Here is a 20,765-nt window from a genome sequence, read left to right as displayed (position 1 = left end):
GTCATTGTTATAGACTGCAGTTTAATAATTTGTTGACGAGCGTATACTGTACGTGGTACTCAGTAATTCATTTTACGCAGCGTAGCTTATCTAGGGTTTACGGTAATTCCCAGGTGTGGCCCGTAGTTCCTCTCTGCTGCCAGAGACGTACACGCCAAAAGAAACCGATTGATGAGTGAAAACCAACATGGCTGACACTACAAGAGATTTTGAATAAACACATTCTGGACTTTAGCTGCAGAAAGATTTCTTGAGGTCGCTGAATTTAAACTGAAGACCATTGGTGTAAATTCTTCCCCCTGGCCCTGTTCACACCTGAAATACTGTCTGACATGAAGGGTTAGAGCAGCAGGGGCAGGCGGTCCTGGACCTCGGGAGCCACTATACTACACGTTTTACAAGTTTCTCTGCTCCAGCACCGCTGATTTGAATGAATGGGTGATTTTGGGGCTTCTGCAGAACTTGAAGACTTTTCAGCTGAAGTAAGGTGTGCATCGAACTTTAGACCAACATGGCTCATAGGAAATGATGGAATTATGTAATTTGGAAAACATCCTCATGTCTGCTGCTCAGTAACCTCAGTGTTTGACCACTAAGTGCTCCTAAATCACCATTGAGGGTTTACATCTCTGTTCGATGGTCACCCTGACAGAGTTTGGTAACCAAAGGGGATGTTGCCTCTTTACTCACTGCACACAGACATTCACAAGTGGACCGGAGAATTCCAGTCGGAGTCTTGGGTTGGGCTGAAATACCAATAAAACCGACGGCGGACCACTAACCTCCGAGGTCACTCTGAGAGCAGCCGTGTTCTCCACTCAGCCTCCTAAACAGCGACCGCACCACCTTGGCACTGCCAAAACGCTTGAAACGGGCACGGACGTTCTCGTGGTACCACTCCAAGGTACCGATCTGGAGAACCCTTTACGGAAGAAACAACGGGTCATTGACAAACAATAATCTGAAGATTTCCACTTAAAACTGGGAGGAGCTGGATTCAAGTCTACTGGTTCTGGCAACAGAGCAGATGTAAGCTGCCTGACGTGATTTTAAAGCACAACTTTTAATATCAACTGTTGACAGTTGAGAACATTAAGACTCCTAATATTAATACTAATGAAAGGAGCTTGTTGAGTTGTAAGCATGATTCTGGCAGATCCTGATCATCCACTCCGTGGTGAGTTCAGGTTGCTTCCATCTGGACGCAGGTGTCTGCTGCCCAGATGTAGAACAAACAAACTGAACAACTCATTCATCCCTGTAGAGACCAGGCTTCTCATCGAACAGTGACGATCTCTGTAGTTATTTTAATGTCTTGTCTAGTGTGGATGTTTGTGTGAAACTGTGAAACAATTCACCCCCTAAAGATTCTTGAACTTGAACCAAGCGTTGGACCGGTCTTCCTGGGGTCATCCAAGAGTTGAAGCTTTTAAAAGCAAACTCAAAACTCACTAGTTTAGTTGTTTATTCACACATTTTAACAAGGCCTATATTAACTTTATCGTTAGTTTGACCATGTCTTTAATTTGACTTAACTGAGTTATAATTATTTACAAACATTTTAATCACTTTTTAGCAGACATAGACATAGACTAAGCTGCTATTAGCTTTTATAGTATATCAAGATAAACTAAGTTATTAGTAATAATTAATAATAATAAATCATTTTTAAAAATAGCCTATCGGAGCCTATTGCGTGAATGTTTATGAAGCATTCACACTTTTGTTATCCATTTTTCTTAAATACATTTTTCAGCTTCTTTCTCTTTTCTATTTCAACAAATCATAAATCAAAAGGTTCAGCTCTTTCAGGACAATCCTGCCATGACTTTTGGTATTGTTGCATCTTTAGCTTTTTGCAATATTTAGCCTTTTCTGTCTTTTTTCCCTTCAAAAAATGAGTTGAGCTCATTTTACAGCCTTCAAATCTTTAGATCTGTTTACAACCTTTTACTGCTCCTTTCACTTTTTGTTCTGCTTCAGCTTCTTTCAGCTTCCTTGTGCAAATTTAAAAAATTTCCAGTTAATTTTAGCTAATTTTAGTTTTTTCAGCTTTTTTGTGCTCCCTTCAGATTATTTGGCTAACTACAACATTTTTGTGCTTCTTCTAACTTATTTCTCCTAATTTCAGCTTGTTATGCTCCTTTTAGCTTATTTCTGATAGTTTTAGTTATTTCAGTTGCTATTTAGCTGTTTTATGCTAATTTAAGCTTTTTCAGCTAAGTCCACATTTTTTGCACTCATTTCAACGTTTTTCAGCTTAATTAGGCAAAAAATGTGCTCTCCCCACTTCCTTCTTGTATTTTCAGCTTCTTGATGCTTTTAAGTTACTTTTCAGCAATTTTTTGCTAATTTCAGCTTTTTTCAGATAATTTCCACTTTTTTGTGCTCATTTTTGCTTCTCTCAGGCTAACTGTGCAAACGTGTTCTTTCTGTTTTCTTCTGCTAATTTAAGCTTGTTCTACATTTTCAGCTAGCATTTTAGCTAATTTTAGCTGTTTTCAGGTTAAATCAGGCTTTTCATTGTAATCTCTGCTACTTTGAGCCTAATCAACTTCTTTATGCTAATTTCATTTTGTTATGCTCCTTTCAGCTTATTTCTGCTAGTTTCAGTTATTTCAGCTACTATTTAGCTTTTTTATGCTAATTTTAGATTTTTCATCCATTTCCACATTTTTGCACGCAGTTAAACTTTTTTCAGTGTAATTCAGGAAAACTGTGCTCTCTTCACTTCCTTCTGATAATTTAAGTTTCTTTCTGCTTTTTAAGCAACTGTTCAGCTATTTTTTTGTTGTTGTTGCTAATTTTAGCTTTTTTTAAGATAATTTCCACTATTTTGTGCTCATTTCTGCTTCTTTCAGCAAACGTGTCCTTTCTGTTTTCTTCAGCTAACTTAGACTTGTTCTTCCACTTCAGCTACAATTCAGAATGTTTTTAGCTTATTTCAGCTGTTTTTCAGCAATAAGCATTCACACTGCATTTTCACAGGAAATGCAATTTCTCTACGTTTGTTCTCTGTCACTGCAGTCCAGGTTATGAATAGTTCTGATTAACCCGCAAATCCACAGAGCCATGAACACCAAGTCATAGCCAGAGCTAAACCCCAGTAATCAGCATGGCTTCAAGTGGATGGCATTATGGTTCATTATGCTGGGAACATTCATTACTCTGAGAAAACGACGTGATTTGGAGCATTTGTTTTGGGGTTTGAGGCTGGAAACTGACATGAGATCAGCTGAGTCATGCGTGTTACATAACCTGCACGGATGTGACCATAGGACCACCCTTAACATTAGAATAAAACATTTCAGCCAAACTCAATCTCTCCTCTGTGATTTTTGCCTTCCACTGACTGCAGCAGTGAAACGTGAGATGAGGAAGAGTGAGTCAGAACTCCTCAGAGACCAGGTCAGGTCCAAAACAAACTCTTCCAAATCATAAAAAAGCCTTCCCACGTCTAATGGTATCTAATGGTGAATGGAAAACAGTGACACGTTCTCCGTGGCTGGGATTATTCAGCCTGCAGCTGTTGTGCTGAGATTATTCTGTTGATTTTGGTGTTTCTTTATGTCCTACCGGGTCATGTGGCAGGGCTCACACACCCAGCCTCGCTCCTTTTTATTGTAGCGGCAGCAGGACTGGCAGACGTGAAGCCGACAGTCCAAACACTGACGTTTGATGCTGACCAGGAACTTAAACGGCTGCAAACAGCGGATGCAGTAAAACTCAGTCAGGCTGGTTTGGTTCCCCAGCAGCTCTCTCTTGGTGTCTTCTCTCTCAATCTTGGTTTTCAGCTCCCTGGAAAAAAACAAAAAAAAAAACAAGAAGTTTCATAAGAGCCAAGTCAAACTACAAACAGATCATCCTCCTTTAGATTCTCTCATTTCGTAGTGACGTTTAGCTTGTTTTCTCCAGACGGTTCTTAAAACTTATTCAAACCGTGCAGTTTCTATTAATGTGCAAAGAGAGACCAGATGTGGACCAGTTTGGGAACACTTTAACGCTGAGGCAGCAATGGATGAGACAAAACCCAGCTGTTCGGTGTTACAGTTGTAAAGAACTGTGTTCTCGTTGAAGAAAACGGACTAGACGGCTGCAATTTAGAGACTATTGGAAGCAACGAGTGGATATTCATGTGTGAGATTCTTCTGTGACTGACTGAGGACTTATTTAGACTGGTTTTCACCTCCAGTCCTAATTAAGTTGGGTATGTAATGTAATGTAGGTGTGGTTGTTCCGTCTGAAGTCCACGACCATCTCCTCCATCTTCTTCACATTGATGTGAAGGTTGTTCTTCCTGCACCAGCTGTCCAGGTGTTCCACCTCCTGCCTGCAGCTGGACTCATCGTTGTTTGTGATGCATCTCACCACCGATGCATCGTCTGCAAACTTTACAATGTGACAGCCTGAATGGGTCGGTGCGCAGTCATACATGAGCAGAGTGAACAGGAGGGGGCTCAACACACAGCCCTGAGGGGAGCCAGTGCTGAGGGTTATGGTGGAGGAGGAGAAGTTGTGGATCCTCACAGACTGCGGTCTGTTGGTTAAGTCTAGGACCCAGAGACTTTTAGAGTAAAACTATTTCAGAATAAAGTTCCTGAATGAAAAACTTTAATCTCCATCATCTCCAGTTCATAATCTGACCAACAGATTAGATTATCACAGTTAACGTCTGTCCTGAAAAATAAAAACTCTTTCTTACAAAAAAAAGGGGTTAATCTCAGCTGGATGAGTAATTTTCCCCTTTGCACCCAGTATTTATGCTAAGCTAGGCTAACCGTAGCCGACGCGGCTCCCAAGTAAAACAAATAAGCCCATTTCCTCAAGTTGGGCAACAAGTGTCGGTTTAGTTGCTCAGAAACACGTCTGACAGTAAAGGTGTAACTCGCTCGTTCTGTTTTTACGGAGTTAAAAACAAACTGAATCACTGGAGATGAGTGGACGGAGGGAAGGAGCCTCGTTACAGAAGAGCAAGTAAAATCCTGAAGCTGCTGCCGGAAAAACATCTGGTGCTGCAGAAAAAGCATGCAAGATAAAATGAGGGGTTCACGTGCAGCTTTCCTTCCTGTCGCCTCTCCAAAGGTATAAAAAAAGGGATAATTCAGCTATTTGGATGCTAAGCTAGGCTAATCTTACGTACTGACTGGCCTTTGAACCAAATCAGCACGAAATATCAAAAATTGATTAATATCTGAAACACTGAGTTATAAAAAAACACTTAAATACATCGATCAGTTTATTTGATTGTTTTTGATCCATCTTCTGCTCTTGGGTTAAAACGACCCACGAGGCTTCAGTTTTAAAACTCAGGTTAACTCACCCCAGTCTATCCTCCTCCTTCCTCCTGAGGTGGAAGTCTCTCTGGACGACGTCCCACACGTGTTTGGCCTCCTCGTCCGTCAGCTCGGACAGGTCCAGCTTCCGACCAGCGGTGCTGCCCAGCATCCTGACGTGGGTGTTCGATGGGTTCCTGTCGCTGGTACACAAGAAGAAAACAAAAAATATTAACAAAGTCTTTCTCTGGTGGGAAACTGCAACGAAGCCAAGATTCAACTTGTCTGCTGGATTCCTTAGATTGAGAACTTTACTAACTGGCTTTTATGTGAATGTTCCTGTAAAGTACCCTGAGACAACTTAGTTGTGATTTGGCGCTTTATAAATAAACTGAATTGAATTGAATTGGTCAATTGGTGACTCGTTAAACAGGTAAAAAATATGTCAACTGTAATTAAAGTTACATTTTTTAAAAATATATTCTGGTGTAATTTGTTGATCATGTATTAAACTGTTTTAGGTGCAAATCTGTAAAGGTGCACCTGGATCCACCTGAGTGACCAACTGAAACAAAAGGTACAGGAAGGAACAAAACATAGATTTTGTTGCTCCAGTTGTTCCTTAGAAAGATTCAGCAAAGGTACATTTCTGGAGCTTTTGAAGGTACATTTTTTGTACGAAGGATATTTTATGTACTTTAAGCCAGTATCTGACTTTACAACTATTGGAGACCAGTTAGTTAACAGAACTGATGAGGGAGTCTCAAAAAGGTCCAAACCATTGATGCCCAATCCTGATCCTTGAGGGCCACCATCCTGCACATTTTAGTTTTCCCCCTGCTCTTCATCAGGTCCTCAAGTTCTGCAGAAGCCTTTAAATTACTCATTTAATCACATTAGGTGTGTCAAATGTCTAAATCATGCAGGACACAATCATGCAGGCACTTGAGGACCCTCCCCCAGGACCAAAGTTCAGGGTGGTTCTCAGTTTCCTCATATGAGTCTTGCCACTTGAGTTCTGAACTTGTGCAGCCAATTTTTTGTTTTTCAAACAGTTTTGGAGGGCGTCTCAAACCCTTCACAAAACAAGGCCCGAGGCTGTAGCCCCCAAATGTCCAGGTCTAACCTAGGCCTGTCACGATAACAAATTTTGCTGGGCAATTGTTTCAGAAATTATTGCGATAAATGATAATGTTAATAATTATTGTCAAATTTAAGAGGAAATGTTGGTTATATTGTTTTGTGTGTAGTACCTTTTTTTGACCACCAGATGGCAGTATAAGACAGTTTGAGCCGAAGGATGGATAGTGAGGGAGCGAGCAGCGTGTCTCTTTAAGGAAAAATGGGAGGGAGGCCCCTTGACGTGACATGGGCTGTATCACCTTCCTTTTTTCAGTACTCAAAATGGTGGACACCCGGTGTGGTTTGAGCTCTTTAGCATAGCATTTTTCACAAAAAGCTTTTCATTTAAAAAAAAATCAATAAACAAGTTCTCAGCTTCTTTTTGCAGAGGAAAAACAACTTTTTAGACGAAGGCACGGGTTTCAACTGTGAATTTTGGAGCTTTGACTAGACTGAGGTCTTTTCCCTGAGTTCGGCCTTTTAGCTTAGCTTGTAGCTTAGCTTCTCAGCTTAGCTGCTTTTAATGATCCAAAAATGCGACTTTGGACGATTAAAACAGATTTTAAAGAGAAAGGGAGGGGTCAGTGAAGAGCACCGGAGTTGAGCTTCTTGTCATCCAGTGTCTTCAGTAGAAAGAGAGAGAAACGATAAAGCTGATAAATGAAAATGAGGTTGATAATTTTAATTTATCGTGCGATATATTGATTTATTGTTTATCGCGGCAGGCCTAGTCTAACCCCCATCCATCCACTTGCTGCAGCTGGTCTGAAGTCTGGTACAGGAGAGAAACCTGGCCCTGGTGGGGGTTTCTGGGTATCAGTTCTCCTGTTTCTCTTCCTTGTGTTCTGCTCCTGTCACACTTGTCTTCGTGTCTAATCACCCCAGGTGTTTGTCATCATGTCTCCTCGGTGTCTCTATTTATTCAGCATCCTTGTGTCATTTGTCTGTAGATTGTTCTGTTGAGGTTGTGACGTCCTGTCTCCCTCCGTGTTCCCTCCTTAAAAGTAAGTTTGCTGCCCCGCCAGCGTTTTGTTTTATGTAAAATAAACTGAAAGTATTTACTGTTACCTTGGCTGTTGCCTTCCTGCGCGTGGGCTCAAACAATTAAAGCAGAACTTGATAAAGCTCCTTCTCCAAGGTGGTGGTGGTGCTCCTCGCCTTATTCCTAAAGCCGAGCCTGCTCTCCCCACAGAGAGGTCTAACACCACCAATGATAAATAACTATTACATAATTGGTCCAAAGCCAGCTGTCTTCATTTTAAAAGTTCACGCTGGTACGATGTGGGCAAAGATTTAAAATAATTAAAAAGTGCACGGCCACAATTCAGCTTTGCACAAAAAAAGAGACGTGATTTGTAAAATTGGTGAGTTCAGGGAAACTGAGTGAAAATGTGTTTTCTCACAGTTTTGAGTTTCCAACCGTTGAAGGTCGGTGATAATCCACCTTCAGGGTTCAAAGGAGCAGCTTAAGAACCAGATTACTGCATCAAAATGATGAGTTTGATGGTTGAAGTTGTGTGTTGCTTTATGTTTTCTTCTACATCAACCTCGTGTGATCATTAAATATGTGCGCATGCTTCAGATCACACAAACTGCTCTGTTGTACCAGCAGGTTCTTGCATCACAAACTCATTTAACTCTCGGTTATTTCTGTGGATCACATGCTTGTTTTTATTTTTTTAAATATGTTTACTCATGATGTCATACAGAGACAAACAACCAACATGTTGAAATGTTTGACTTTCGCACTCATAATTTGTTTTTAATGATTTTAACACTTTTAACGTGTTCTTATTTGTATTTCCTCCAATAGAAAGTGCCCCTGGACCTGCCATTCTGTGTCCGTTTCTACTTCCTGTCCTCTCAAACCAGCCGGTCGAAGCAGATAACCGCTCGTCCTGAGCCTGGTTCTGCTGGAGGTTTATTCCTGTTAAAAGGGAGGTTTTCCTTCCCACTGTTGCCTTTGTGCTTGCTCAGGATGGGAGACTGATGAAGTGAAGATCCAACTCAATCGGGCCAATCCAAGGACACCGTCCTGCGTACTTTTGGTCCTTTTTCCACGGGCTTGACCCGGTGTGTCTTCAGTCTTTCCATTGGGTGACTCCTCCCACTTCCTGCTCTCTTCTGAGGACCTGCCGGGTCGAGGTTCCAAGCGAGCCGAGCCAGATTCATTCATTCAACCTTTATTTAAAATCACATTGAGCCTCAAAGACTCATTTAGAAGTGAGAGCTGCTTGGACAGACAATAAAGTGATTAAAGTGACAACATGGGTTTTGGAGGCAAACAAATTCCTAACATGCTCTTAATCTTTGGATTGAAGGTTTGATGTTGGCCTGTTGCCATGTTGTGTTTGCTCGGACAGACAATAAATTCATCGATGTTTCAGGCGGCCGCGCTGACCCGCATCGAGTGGTTTTTCAAGTTGTATCCAAAAACACCGAGATCGTGCAGACCCGAGTCGAGCCGAAGCGAGTCGTGGTGAGACGGAACGATTTAAAAACAGCTAAACTGACGGTCGGATCCTTCAGGAGTCTCTGGAAGAGAACAGAACTCATAGTTTCATCAGTTCGTAAGTCAGCAAAGCAGCCCCAGACCATCACACCACCACCTCCGTGTTTGACTGTGGGTACAGAGACGAGCCTTTGTGTTTTAGATGCTTCTCTGCTTCAGCGCACCTGATCTGAATCAACGATTGACTATCATGATGACAGTGTAACCACTGAAACTGGAGACGTCCAAAACGTGCAGGATCGGGGCCCTCGAGGACAAGGAATGGGCACCACTGGTCTGGACTAATATTCGTGCGGGCCAGAAACTGGATTATCCTCGTGGTTCTGTCCTGTGATCTCCACGGGTTCGACCTTCACACTGCTGGAGGATTTTAATCAAGTCTAATCAAATGATTCACATGGTCCGGTCCAGAACACCCCTCTCAGGACGGAGGGTTCAGGATCGTCTCGTTTCACACGGGCCAGCGTTTAAGAACTCTGATCAAATTCCTGCTCCTGAACCTGAGCCCCGAGGGTGAAAACGAGCAACAAACCCAACGTCCTGCCGAGTAACGAGTTCACGTCGTTCCAGGTAAAGTGTCACACCTTTAGCCCCGAGGAGAGCAAACAGACGCTCCAGGTGTTTGTTCAACGGGCGGCAGCAACTTTAGCTCTCTGCTCTGAACGTTGTCTCTCACTCTTTCTGCAGTAAAGTGATGACAGCGTGGTCTGTGCTTTTTAAAATGTGTGAAGTCAAAAAACGCATTTGCAGGATTCTCATGTTTGTGAAAAGAAAAGTTTCACCCTGATCTGGTGTCAACAAACTAGAACCTGAAAAAAATACATGCAAGCATGAATTTTACTCCAATAAAACCACATTTTAGATGCTTTCTGCATTTTAAAACAAACTGCATTTGCTTCAGACTAACTCTGCACACGAATTAGACCAGCAGAGAAACGGGAGTCGCTCTCATCCAAGCATCACCTCCAGGATAAAAACACGTTTCAGTAAAATATCAGAGACTTACGCTGAGCAGCCCGCAGGCAGTGTTTCCTCTGAAGGCAGACCGGCTGACTGCAGGACAGAAACACTGATCACATGTCGAGTTAACCAGGAGGAAGAACAACTGCCTCCTCCTCCTCGCCTCCAAAAGGTCGGTCCAGCTGACCTCCTGCACAGAATCATGAAGCTGAAAGTTCAGGAAAGTGTCTGAATAAATAAAGTTGGTGCTTAAGCAGTTCGGCTGTTCTCTGACTCAGAGGACAAGAACATGTTAGGATTAAGTCTTCAGTCACACGATCCTTTAAATGACAAGTGAAGCTTCAAACTGCTGCGTTTTATTTAAAAATCCTGCTGCCGGCAGTCTCAGCATCAGGTCTGTTAAAGCCCTCGTGTGTTTACAGGATCTGTAACTGCAGGATCTACAAAAACAAAGTGAATTAAAATAAATGTTAAAAAAAATGCATTAAAAAGCAGAGAAATTACATTTACTGTGAAAATGCTTGTTGCTGAAAGCTGCTGCAGAAGTTGAAACTATGCAGGCTGGAAAGATTTCATCACTAAACTGTTGAATTTGAACAGCTGACATTTGCTGAAAGCAGGAAAATAAAAGCAGAAAGCAGCAGTAAAAACAGCTGAAATGTGTAAAAAAAAAAAGGCTGAATAGAAGAGAATAAGCAAATATAGGCAAACATCTAATTTTTAATCTGACATTAGCACAAAAAAAAACAAATAAAAGAAGTTGAAAATAGCAGGGGAAAAAAATCAAATTAACAAAAAATGACCGAAAAAGCAGAAAAAAGCTGAAAGGAGCATAAAAGGCTTAAATGAGAAGAAATAAGCTGAAAAAAGAACAAAACAGCTGAAATAAGCAGTAAAAGTTTTGGATAGAACTAAGGCTTTGAAGGATGTGAAGATGTTCAATGAGGAAAACATGGCTGACAAAGCTAAATATTTCAAAAAGTAAAACTTGCACAAATACCAGACGTCACAGCAGAAATGTCCTGAACAAGCCGAACCTTTTGATACGCGAATTGTTGAAACAAAAACAAGTTACGTGATGAAAAACGTAAGAAATACAGATCAATAAAAAAAGAAATTGCATTTCCGGCAAAAGTGTGAATGCTTGATGCAGAAGAATTTGCTGAAAAACAGCTAAAATTAGCTAAAACCAAACATGCTGAAATGAAAGAACAAGTCTGAGTTAGCAGAAAAAAGCAGAAATAACAAATATTTGCTGAATTAGGTTTAAATAAACAAAAATGAGCACAAGAATTAGGAAATTAATAAAAATAAGCTGAAAAGTAGCTGAAAAAGCAGAAAAACACAAACTACCAGAAGGAAGTGGGAAAAGATGAAATGAGCTGAAATAAATTCTAAATAGTAGCTGAAATAGCAGAAAAAGTGGAAACTAGCAGAAAAAAGCTGAAGAGCATAACAAGCTGATTAAGAAAATTAGGCAGAAAGTAGCAGAAATTACCATGAAAAACTAGAATTTATCTGAAAACAGCTAAAATTAGCTAGAAAGGTAGAACAAGCTTAAATTAGAAGAAGAATGAAGAATATGTTTGCCCAATTAGGCTGAAAGTAGCAAAAGCGAGCACCAAAACGTGGAAATTATCTGAAAAAAGATAAAATTAGCAAAAAACAGCAACCAAAAACCCCCCAGCTGAAAAGTAGTTAAAAAAGGCTAAAAGAAGCTTAAAATACCAGAAAGAAGTGGAGAGAGCACTTTTTTTTTTGCTGAATTAGACTGAAAAAAGTTTAAATGAGTGCAAAAAATGTGAAATGAACTGAAAATTCTAAAATTAGCATTAAAACAGCTAAATAGCTGAAATAGCAGGAAAGGCTGAAACTTGCAGAAATCAGCTAAAAGGAGCTTAACAAGCTGAAATTAGCTGAACGTAGCTGGACAAAATGTTAAAATTTGCACAAGGAAGCTAAAAGAAGCTGAAGCAGAACAAAATGTGAAGGAGTAAAAGGTTGTAAACAGATCTAAAGATTTGAAGGATGTAAAAATGGCAGAAAGGGATAAATATTTCAAAAAGCTAAAGTTGCACCAATACCAAAATTCATAGCAGGATTGAAAGAGCCGAACGTTCTGATTTATGCTTTGTTGAAATAACTTCAAATCTGCAGAACAAGAATCACACCGACTAACGTAGAGTAGAAAAATGGATCACAATAGAGCGGATGCTTGATGAACGTGACAGGCTGACAATTATTCAGAAACATTCCGTCAATAATAAGTTTTTATCACATGCAGTTTGAGTCTGTGCGTTCGTCTCAGAAAGTAATCACTAGATGTACAAATGACAAACGTTTGGGGGTCAAGCTGATTCAAGATGGCCGCCATGGTTAACACAGTCATGGCTACAAGTCAGTTTTACAGATGTTGAGCGAAAACCTAAAAACATACTCGGACACGCTGCGAGATACTTCCGTTTGAAACATAAAAGAACATTTCCTGAACTGGGATGACCCGACGGAGAATTATTGGATTTGGTACATGGATGAGTGAGCATGAACTTTGTTGCATTTCCTGAACTACTGGAGCTCGGACCTGAATCAGGAAGCTGAAGCTGGAACGGGACTGACCCCACCCCTTTCACTTCCTGGGTTCTGGATGCGAAACTTTAGCTTCTCCTGAAAGCTGCCAGCTAAACGTCCAAACGACTTCCAATGGGCGCCACGCGGTCCAACTTTAACTAATGTTGATTTGTTTGTCTCCTTCTGCTTTTAAAAACAACAGTCTGCTTCATTTCCCTCTGACAGAAAACTTGATTCAAACCATGTGACCCATACAACGGTCCAACTTTCAATCTCAAAGACCCTCGCTGTTTACATAACACAAACAGAACCTCTGAAAGAGTTTGTCTTTTTTTAAGATGGATGTCGCTTTATTACTTTCATATGAACGAATCTATACACACACTGCCCACAGAACACATCCAGACTGCTGGTTTAATTTATTAAAGATGGAGTTAATCAGTAAAGAAAAACGAAACGGGGAGAGGAAAAGAGTAAAATGTCAAACCGCCCAGCCACTGGAAGAACACAAAGAACGAGTTGTTAAAAACTAAACTGATGAAAGTAAAGAGCTCCGAGTGTGGTCCAGTTGTGTCATGGTTGGTTCACGTGTTCAGAGTACAGAGGGTTAAACAGATAATAGAAAATGTTTTATTGTGAAAGGGTAGGACTGATCTGCAGAGAGGACCAGGAAGTCGTCTCTGAGTAAACGACTTGATGTAGATATTGATACTGGCGGGATGTTCTAACGTTCTGTCATTTTTTGAAGATCCAGAGGGGAAAGTAGCCAGGAGGTGGTGGAGACTTCTACTGTTCAGGTGATCCAACTGGAGGCATGGAGGGTTACTGGTCAGAGTGTGGTAACAGGAACCAAGCACTGGATTTATCCGGAGTCCCTCGAGGAGTTTTCTTTGAGATTACAGGAAAGCAAACACATTAGTACATTAAAGACGGAAGAGTAGCGTAGAGGTTGTATCCTAAAGTCCCTGAGGAACTTCTTTCAACGGTTCAACGAGGAATCATCGAGCAGCTCAGCCTCAAATATGGTAGAAGGTAATCAGCTGGGACAGCTAACAACTGTCGACTCCTGGGAACAATGTGATTAAAGCAACGCTTCTCAAACCTTTTTGTCACTCCTTCCCCATTAGAGAAATAAAATTGTCCATGGCCCCAGGAACTCAAAACCATTCATAAGAATGAGCGAAATACTCTTGTATGAAACCTTTAAAATCTAATCCCTTTGAGTGAAATAGTCATTTTTTTGGCAGAAGATGTTCAGTCTGACAAATAAAAATGTATTTTTAAGTTGTTTTGACACCCTGTGTGAATTTTTTTTTTTTTAATATCACCCTTTCAACAGTTTGACAAAGAATCATTGAGCAGCTCAGCCTCAAATATGGTGGAAGGTAATCAGCTGGACATCGCCTGGGAACAAGGTGATTAGAGGACCAAAAACACAGCCAGGAAACAGGAATGCTGACAAGTTAAGTGACTGTGAATCATTAACGCAGGAGCAGAACCTGTGGAGGAACCCGATCATCTGGAGAACAGAACCCGGTGCCAGCTGTGAGTTCAGATCAACTGGAGATGTTATCGTCCACTTCTAGGCAGCCTGGGATTATACATAACAGAAACAAAATGGCTTCCACAGCTTTTGCGTATGATGTAGAATATAAATGTTCAGAGTTTACACAAAATGTTGGAAATTAAATTAAATGTAGCAAATTATTTACAATCAGACCACTAAAGTCTTAAACTTCCATATAAATGTTATGAGATGCAAAGAAACAAAGATACAGAAATATATAAAATTAGATTTTAGTTATTAAAACCGTTAAGTGTTCTGTTTATAATTTACCTTGCTGAGTAACAGATGTGACTCATTCTGTCAAAATAAATGACAATCAGAAACGTTTATATTTGAAGTTCATATTTTCAAATTCTCCATCTCCGAAGTTTCACAACGATCCAGAGTTTGTTGAAATTTGGTGATTTTTCACCTGGCAACAAGATTAGTTTTGTTCACAATAGCGCCTGTTGGAAAGTGAGTACCGGTATTTGTTGGTCTGGAGCGGCGCTATCAGGGTTTACAACCCATATTTACAAAGACTCACCCATCCATCCATTGTCTTTTACCCACTTCTTCCATTTTGGGTCATGGGGGTCGCTGGTGTCCATGTCCAACAATCATTGTGCGAGGGGCGGGGTACACCCTGGACAGGTCTCCAGTCCATCACAGGGACACATAGAGACAAACGAGACAAACAACCATTCACTCTCCCACTCACACCTAGAGACAATTTAGAGTTACCAATCAGTCGAACATGCATGTTTTTGGTCTGTGGGAGGAAACCGGAGTACTCGGAGAAAACCCACGCATGCACGGAGAGAACATGCAAACTCCACCTAAATTGCCCCCGGACCAGGATTTGAACCGGGGACCTGCTCGCTGAGAGGCAGCAGCTCTACCAGTTATGCCACCGTGCTGCCTGGACCAAACATCCATATTTTCTTATTTAATTAATTAATTAATTTATTTATTTTGCGTGGCTGACTGGAATCATTCTGACTTGTTGTACATCTCAGGTCACATTTTATAAGTTTCTGCCCCTGATTGTTGGTAAAATATACACAATACACAATATTCTACTACAGAGACTTGAATATGACATTGGTATTACAGGAACGGCTCTAAATTGGTTTAAATCATATTTATCTGATAGATTCCAATTTGTAAATGTAAATAATGAATCTTCATCATACACCAAAGATAGTCATGGAGTTCCTCAAGGTTCAGTGCTTGGGCCAATACTCTTTACTTTATAGATGCTTCCATTAGGTAAAGTTATTAAACAGCATGGGATAAATTTTCATTGTTATGCTGATGACACACAATTATATTTGTCCATGAAACCCAATGAATCCAATCAGCTACTTAGACTACAAGCATGTCTTAAAGACATAAAAACCTGGATGACCCTTAATTTTCTCCTGTTGAACACAGACAAGACTGAGGTTTTAGTTTTTGGACCTGAGCACCTTAGGAATAAATTTTTCAGCCTTTCTCCCTCCTTGGATGGCATTAATCTGTCCTCCAGCTCTAATGTTAAGAATCTTGGTGTTATTTTTGATCAGGACATGTCTTTTATCCCCCACATTAAAAATGTTATTAGAACTGCCTTCTTCCATCTGTGTAATGTCACTAACATTAGAAACATCTGATCTAAAAATGATGCAGAAAAACTGCTCCATGCATTTGTCACGTCTAGACTGGACTATTGCAATGGTTTGTTATCTGGATGTCCAAATACTTCTTTAAAACGTCTTCAGTTGATCCAAAATGCTGCTGCCAGAGTCTTAACTGGAGTTAGTGGGAGAGATCATATCTCACCAGTTTTAGCTTCTCTCCAATGGCTCCCTGTCAAATTCAGAATTGATTTCAAAATCTTACTTCTAACCTACAAAGCCCTCAACAACCTAGCTCCATCTTATATTCGAGATCTTGTCGTTCCATATTTTCCTAACAGAGCACTTCGCTCTCAGACTGCAGGTTTACTCGCGCTCCCTAGAGTTTCCAAAAGCAGAATGTGAGGAAGATCTTTCAGTTATCAGGCTCCTCTCTTGTGGAACCAACTTCCAGTTTCTGTCCGTGAGGCTGACACATTGTCCAGTTTTAAGACTGGGATTAAGACTTTCTTTTTTGATAAATCCTATAGTTAGGGTTGGCTTGTCATGCTGTCTTAAGCTTAGACTACTAGAAAACAAATTGACCTCATTTCCTTAAATGAATTGTTAAAATTAAATAGTTGTCATTTGATACTATTTCGATCTTAACATGTGATTCTTGACCTGCCATTGTGTATCTGTTCCTCTCAAACCCAGCCGGTTGAAGCAGATGGCTGCTGGTCCTGAGTGTGGTTCTGCTAAAGGTTTCTTCCTCATGAGGGAGTTTTTCCTTTCCACTGTCGCCTTCACGCTCGCTCAAGATGAGAGTTTGTGATGGAGTTAAACTGACAGCAGTCTGCTCCTCAGATAAATAGTGTTAAATTTTTTTATGAATGTTTTGTTAATTTATTATTTTTATATATGAATCTTTCTGTTCAGTGCCCTGAGATGACTTCTTTTGTGACGTGGCGCTGTATAAATAGCAGAACTGAATTGAAAAGTTGATATTTTAAACTTCTGACTGAATTAATCTTCCTTCAAAACCAGCAGCTTTTTGATGTTTGGTAACATTTTGTTTGGTTTTGATTCAGCTGAGAATAAAATGTAAAAACTGTCCAAGTTTGAAGGGAAAACAAACGAGGAGCATTTACCAGGAAACTGTTTGGTTCCATTCGCCTCATCCTGTCTGTCCAGATTAATAATCTCTCCTGGTTCACGCCCAGAGCAAACAAAAAGTGTTAAACTCCTTCACAGCGCGTGATGGACGGATCCCTGAAGCTCCGGCCAGAGCGTCGTCTACGTGTCTCAGCTTCATGTTTAACAAGAACCGTTTCCAGTGAGGAATACATTTATTTTTAAAGATGTAACCCTCATTTAGTCCTGTTGGACTTTTAAAATAAATCCTGCAGGAGTCCCAAAGATAAAACAAGCTGTTTATTTTTGTTAAAATAGTTTTTTTCTAACTTCGGCTGGACTCAGACAGCTGGTTCACATCTAAAGAAATTCAAACTTAACCCAGCTTTACCCAACGTTTGTGTCTCCAAAATAAATGTTTGCTCCCTTTAAATGTTTAATTTTGTCAGTTTTTTTTAATACCATAATTTCCACAATAACATGAACAAAGAAAAAAATTACGTTCTCTGAAGGCATTTTTTAAATTATTTTTAAGTAATTTTCAAACCCTAAAATATAAAAATCTCAAAATAAAAATCAGAAAAATGGAAGAAAAAAAGGAGCTAAAGTTACGGTTGTTTTCTCCTTTAGCTTTGACGACCAATCTGGATCTAACAGGTGAAATTGGACCCCTGGTTCATGAGATATTTTGCTAACAGCCAAGCAATTAAGGTCGAAGAGCTCATGCAATGAGAGTTTATAACTCTTGGTCTGGAGGTCCAGGTGAGGTGCAGCCAAGAGAGGCTGACTTCTCCAGTGAACACCAGGAGGGAGATCCAGGAGCTTCGATGTTCTGTAGGAGGATTTTGAAACTGTGGTCCCAGCTCAGCCTTAAATACCAGGTGGTAATCAGCCCTCCATGTCTAACAGCTGAGCAGCCACACCCTGAGATCAAAAACCTCATCCAAACATAATGACACAAACTGATAAAATGAGAAAGTCTGACGAGCTGTTCAGCAGGTGAGCAGACCAGAACCAGGACCAGGAGTGAACACGGAGTATACACAGCCTCAAGCTGTCAGCAGATCTTTGTTGTGTTTCGTCTGTTTACACAATCTAACATGAAATGTTCTGTGAAGCCCGTTTTTATCACTGATCAGAGTTAAATTGCAGTTTCTTCACGCTCATTACATCTCATTTCAAAGCGTAGAAGGCTCTGGACCGAACACAAACCTCTTGTTTTTTACTCAAAGGTTCTGTGTTCTGGAATGGGTTTTACAGCAGCAGCAGTTTTATGGGATTCCCCCTCATTTTAAAGCTTCTGTCAGAACAGTTTCCTGTGGCACCGCCAGCTGGACTCTGCAGACCCTAAATGCATTTTTTAAGTTAAATCAGTTTGAACCGAGTGACAAAAGCTCATGAGATCCACAAAGAGAGGCTTTTATTCTGGACAATATTTAAAAAAGGACAGAATTTCAGTGTTTTGACATTTTTAATCCCTCTTTGTCTTCGCAAATAAAACTGTGTTTTGGTTTATGTTTTTGTGTTGCCCACAAACTACGGTGGCCCTGGGGTGTAAATCAACAACGTTTGAAAAAAACGCAACAAAAACAAAACAACATTTGAAAAAACGGAAAGGCAGCATGGTGGCGAAGTTGGTAGAGCTGTCACCTCTCATCGAGAATGTCGCCAGTTCAAATCCCGGTCCAGAGCCTTTCTGGGTGGAGTTTGCATGTTCTCTCTGTGCATGTTCGGGTTTTCTCCGGGTACTCCTGTTTCCTCCCACAAACCAAAAACACGTATGCTCGGCCTAGGTGTGAGAGAGAGAGTGAATGGTTGTTTGTCTCTATGTGTCCCTGTGATGGACTGGAGACCTGTCCAGGGTGTCCCACGCCTCTCGCACAGTGATGGCTGGACATACGCACCAGTGACTCCTGCGACCCGAAAAGGAAGAAGCGGGTAAAGATAATGGATGCCATCCATCCATTATCTTCCGCTTATTCCGAAGTCAGGTCGCGGGGGCAGCAGCTTGAGCAGGGAGGCCCAGGCATCTCTTTCCACAGCCTCTTCCAGCTCTTCTGGGAGGATTCCAAGGCGTTCCCAGGCCAACTGAGAGACACAGTCTCTCCAGCGTGTCCTGGGTCTTCCCCAGGGTCTCCTCCCAGTTGGACATGTCCGAAGCACCTCTCTAGGGAGACGCCCAGGGGGCATGATTACCAGATGCCCAAACCACCTCAACTGGCTTCTCTCGACGTGGAGGAGCAGCGGTTCTACTCCGAGTCTCTCCCGAATAACTGGACTTCTCACCCTACGTCTATGGGAGAGTCCAGCTACCCTGTGGAGAAAACTCCTTTCAACCGCCTCTATCCGCGATCTCATTCTTTTGGTCACTACCCAGAGCTCGTGACCATAGGTGAGGGTAGGAACGTAGACCAACCAGTAAACAGAGAGCTTTGCCTTACAGCACAGCTCTCTCTTCACCACAATGGACCAGTACAGAGTCCGCAATACTGCAGAGGCTGCACCAATCCGTCTGTCAATCTCACGCTCCATTCTTCCCTCAGTCGTGAACAAAACCCCGAGATACTTGAACTCCTCCACTTGAGGCAGAACCTCACCCTCGACCTGAAGAGAGCAATCCACCCTTTTCTGGTTGAGGACCATGGCCTCAGATTGAGGTGCTGATTCTCACCCCAGCCGCTTCACACTCGGCTGCGAACCGCTCCAGTGAGAGCTGAAGATCACGGCACGATGACACCAACAGGACCACATCATCTGCAAAGAGCAGAGATAATGGATGGATGAATGAAATTACATTTGAAAAAAAAAAAACGGAATTACATTAAGCCAAACCAGAAGTGGTGGTGGGGGGATTAGCGGTTAATTTTTTTTTACTTTATTAACATAAAACTACGGTGGCCCTGAGGTGATTTGGCTTAATGTAATTCCATTGTTTTTTTAATTGTAATTCCACTTTTTCATATGTGCTTCCGACCACTTCCGCTTTGGCTTAATGCAATTCTGTTCTTTCAAATGTAATTCCGTTTTTTTCAAATGTTCATTTACACCTCAAGGCCACCGTAATAAACAGCAGAACACGTTACAGGTCAGACCGGGTCTCAAACAAGTTGTCTTTTGTCCTGAAAGGCCTGTTGGCTGTCCCAGCAGCTGACTCACTGACCGGTCGTCTTTTCCACCCCCGTCAATAAGCACTTTTTAGTTATAATTGCCTTGGTTTGGACAAATGAGTTCACGTGGATTCATCAGACCTGCAGTTCTGCTCTTTCTGCCCTGTAAAGTTCAGCGTTTCACATAATAAATGCGTGGAATGACAAGTCAACCGGCGCCTCGGCCGCCGTTCTGACAGAGCAGAGAATTGTTTGTTGGGGTTGTGAAGCAGATGTTCTCGAGCTCGGAGCCAAACGTTGACTCACCTTCAGTGTAATCGTGTTGCGCTGAGGCAGAGCGGAGGCAGGCAAACATCTCACGGCCCATTCAGGATTCACGTGTGATAACTCAGCCGAGACAAAACAAGTCAGCCCGAGAGGAAGGCAAACAACTGGATCCAGACTCCGTGTTTGACATTAGTCTTATTGTCGGGCTGCTGTTTGGATCACGGGTCAGAAGGACCCGGATCCGTTTGGAGAACAGGACTGACAGAACCTCCATCTTCACCGTTGAACCTTTCATGGATCAACGATCAGATTCTGTTTGTGTTCTATTCTTAACCATTTCTGCTGTGGAAAGATTTGGAACATTTCCTGAATTCCCCAACTTGACTCCAAGTTTCTGAAAATAAATCCATCTGTCCCTCTGAGGGTCTGTCCCTCATCCATCCCTCCCTATGTTTGTCCATCTATCCGTCCATCTGTCCCTCCATCCATCCGTTCGTCTCTCTGTCTGTCTGTCCGTCTGTCCCTCTGTGCGTCTGTCTATCCACCCTTTCATCCATATCTCCCTCCGTCCGTCCCTCCATCACCTGGTTCTGGACTCAGGTCTCGGGGCAGCAGCTTGAGCAGGGAGTGATGGGGATGTAAAGGTCATGGATGTTTTTCACATACTAATGTCAAATT

General features: G+C 41.5%; 1 protein-coding gene across 1 annotated transcript in view; it reads right to left on the bottom strand.

The window, feature by feature from the left end:
• Nucleotides 1-9,969, bottom strand: part of mlphb (melanophilin b) — a 28,096-nt gene extending 18,127 nt beyond the window's left edge. The window contains exons 1-4 of the mRNA XM_037687174.1: nucleotides 9,914-9,969; nucleotides 5,321-5,476; nucleotides 3,577-3,798; nucleotides 783-922 (exon numbers count right to left, since the gene is read on the bottom strand). Coding sequence (XP_037543102.1) covers nucleotides 783-922; nucleotides 3,577-3,798; nucleotides 5,321-5,445 — 487 coding nt within the window. The 5' untranslated portion in view covers nucleotides 5,446-5,476; nucleotides 9,914-9,969. The remainder of the gene's footprint in view (nucleotides 1-782; nucleotides 923-3,576; nucleotides 3,799-5,320; nucleotides 5,477-9,913) is intronic.
• Nucleotides 9,970-20,765: the final 10,796 nt, after the last annotated feature.

Source organism: Nematolebias whitei, chromosome 13, assembly GCF_014905685.2.
Source record: "Nematolebias whitei isolate Nwh7 chromosome 13, NemWhi1, whole genome shotgun sequence".
Lineage (NCBI taxonomy): Eukaryota > Metazoa > Chordata > Actinopteri > Cyprinodontiformes > Rivulidae > Nematolebias > Nematolebias whitei.
The sequence above is the reverse complement of the archived record's forward strand: the minus strand, read 5'-3'. Positions and strand labels throughout refer to the sequence as shown.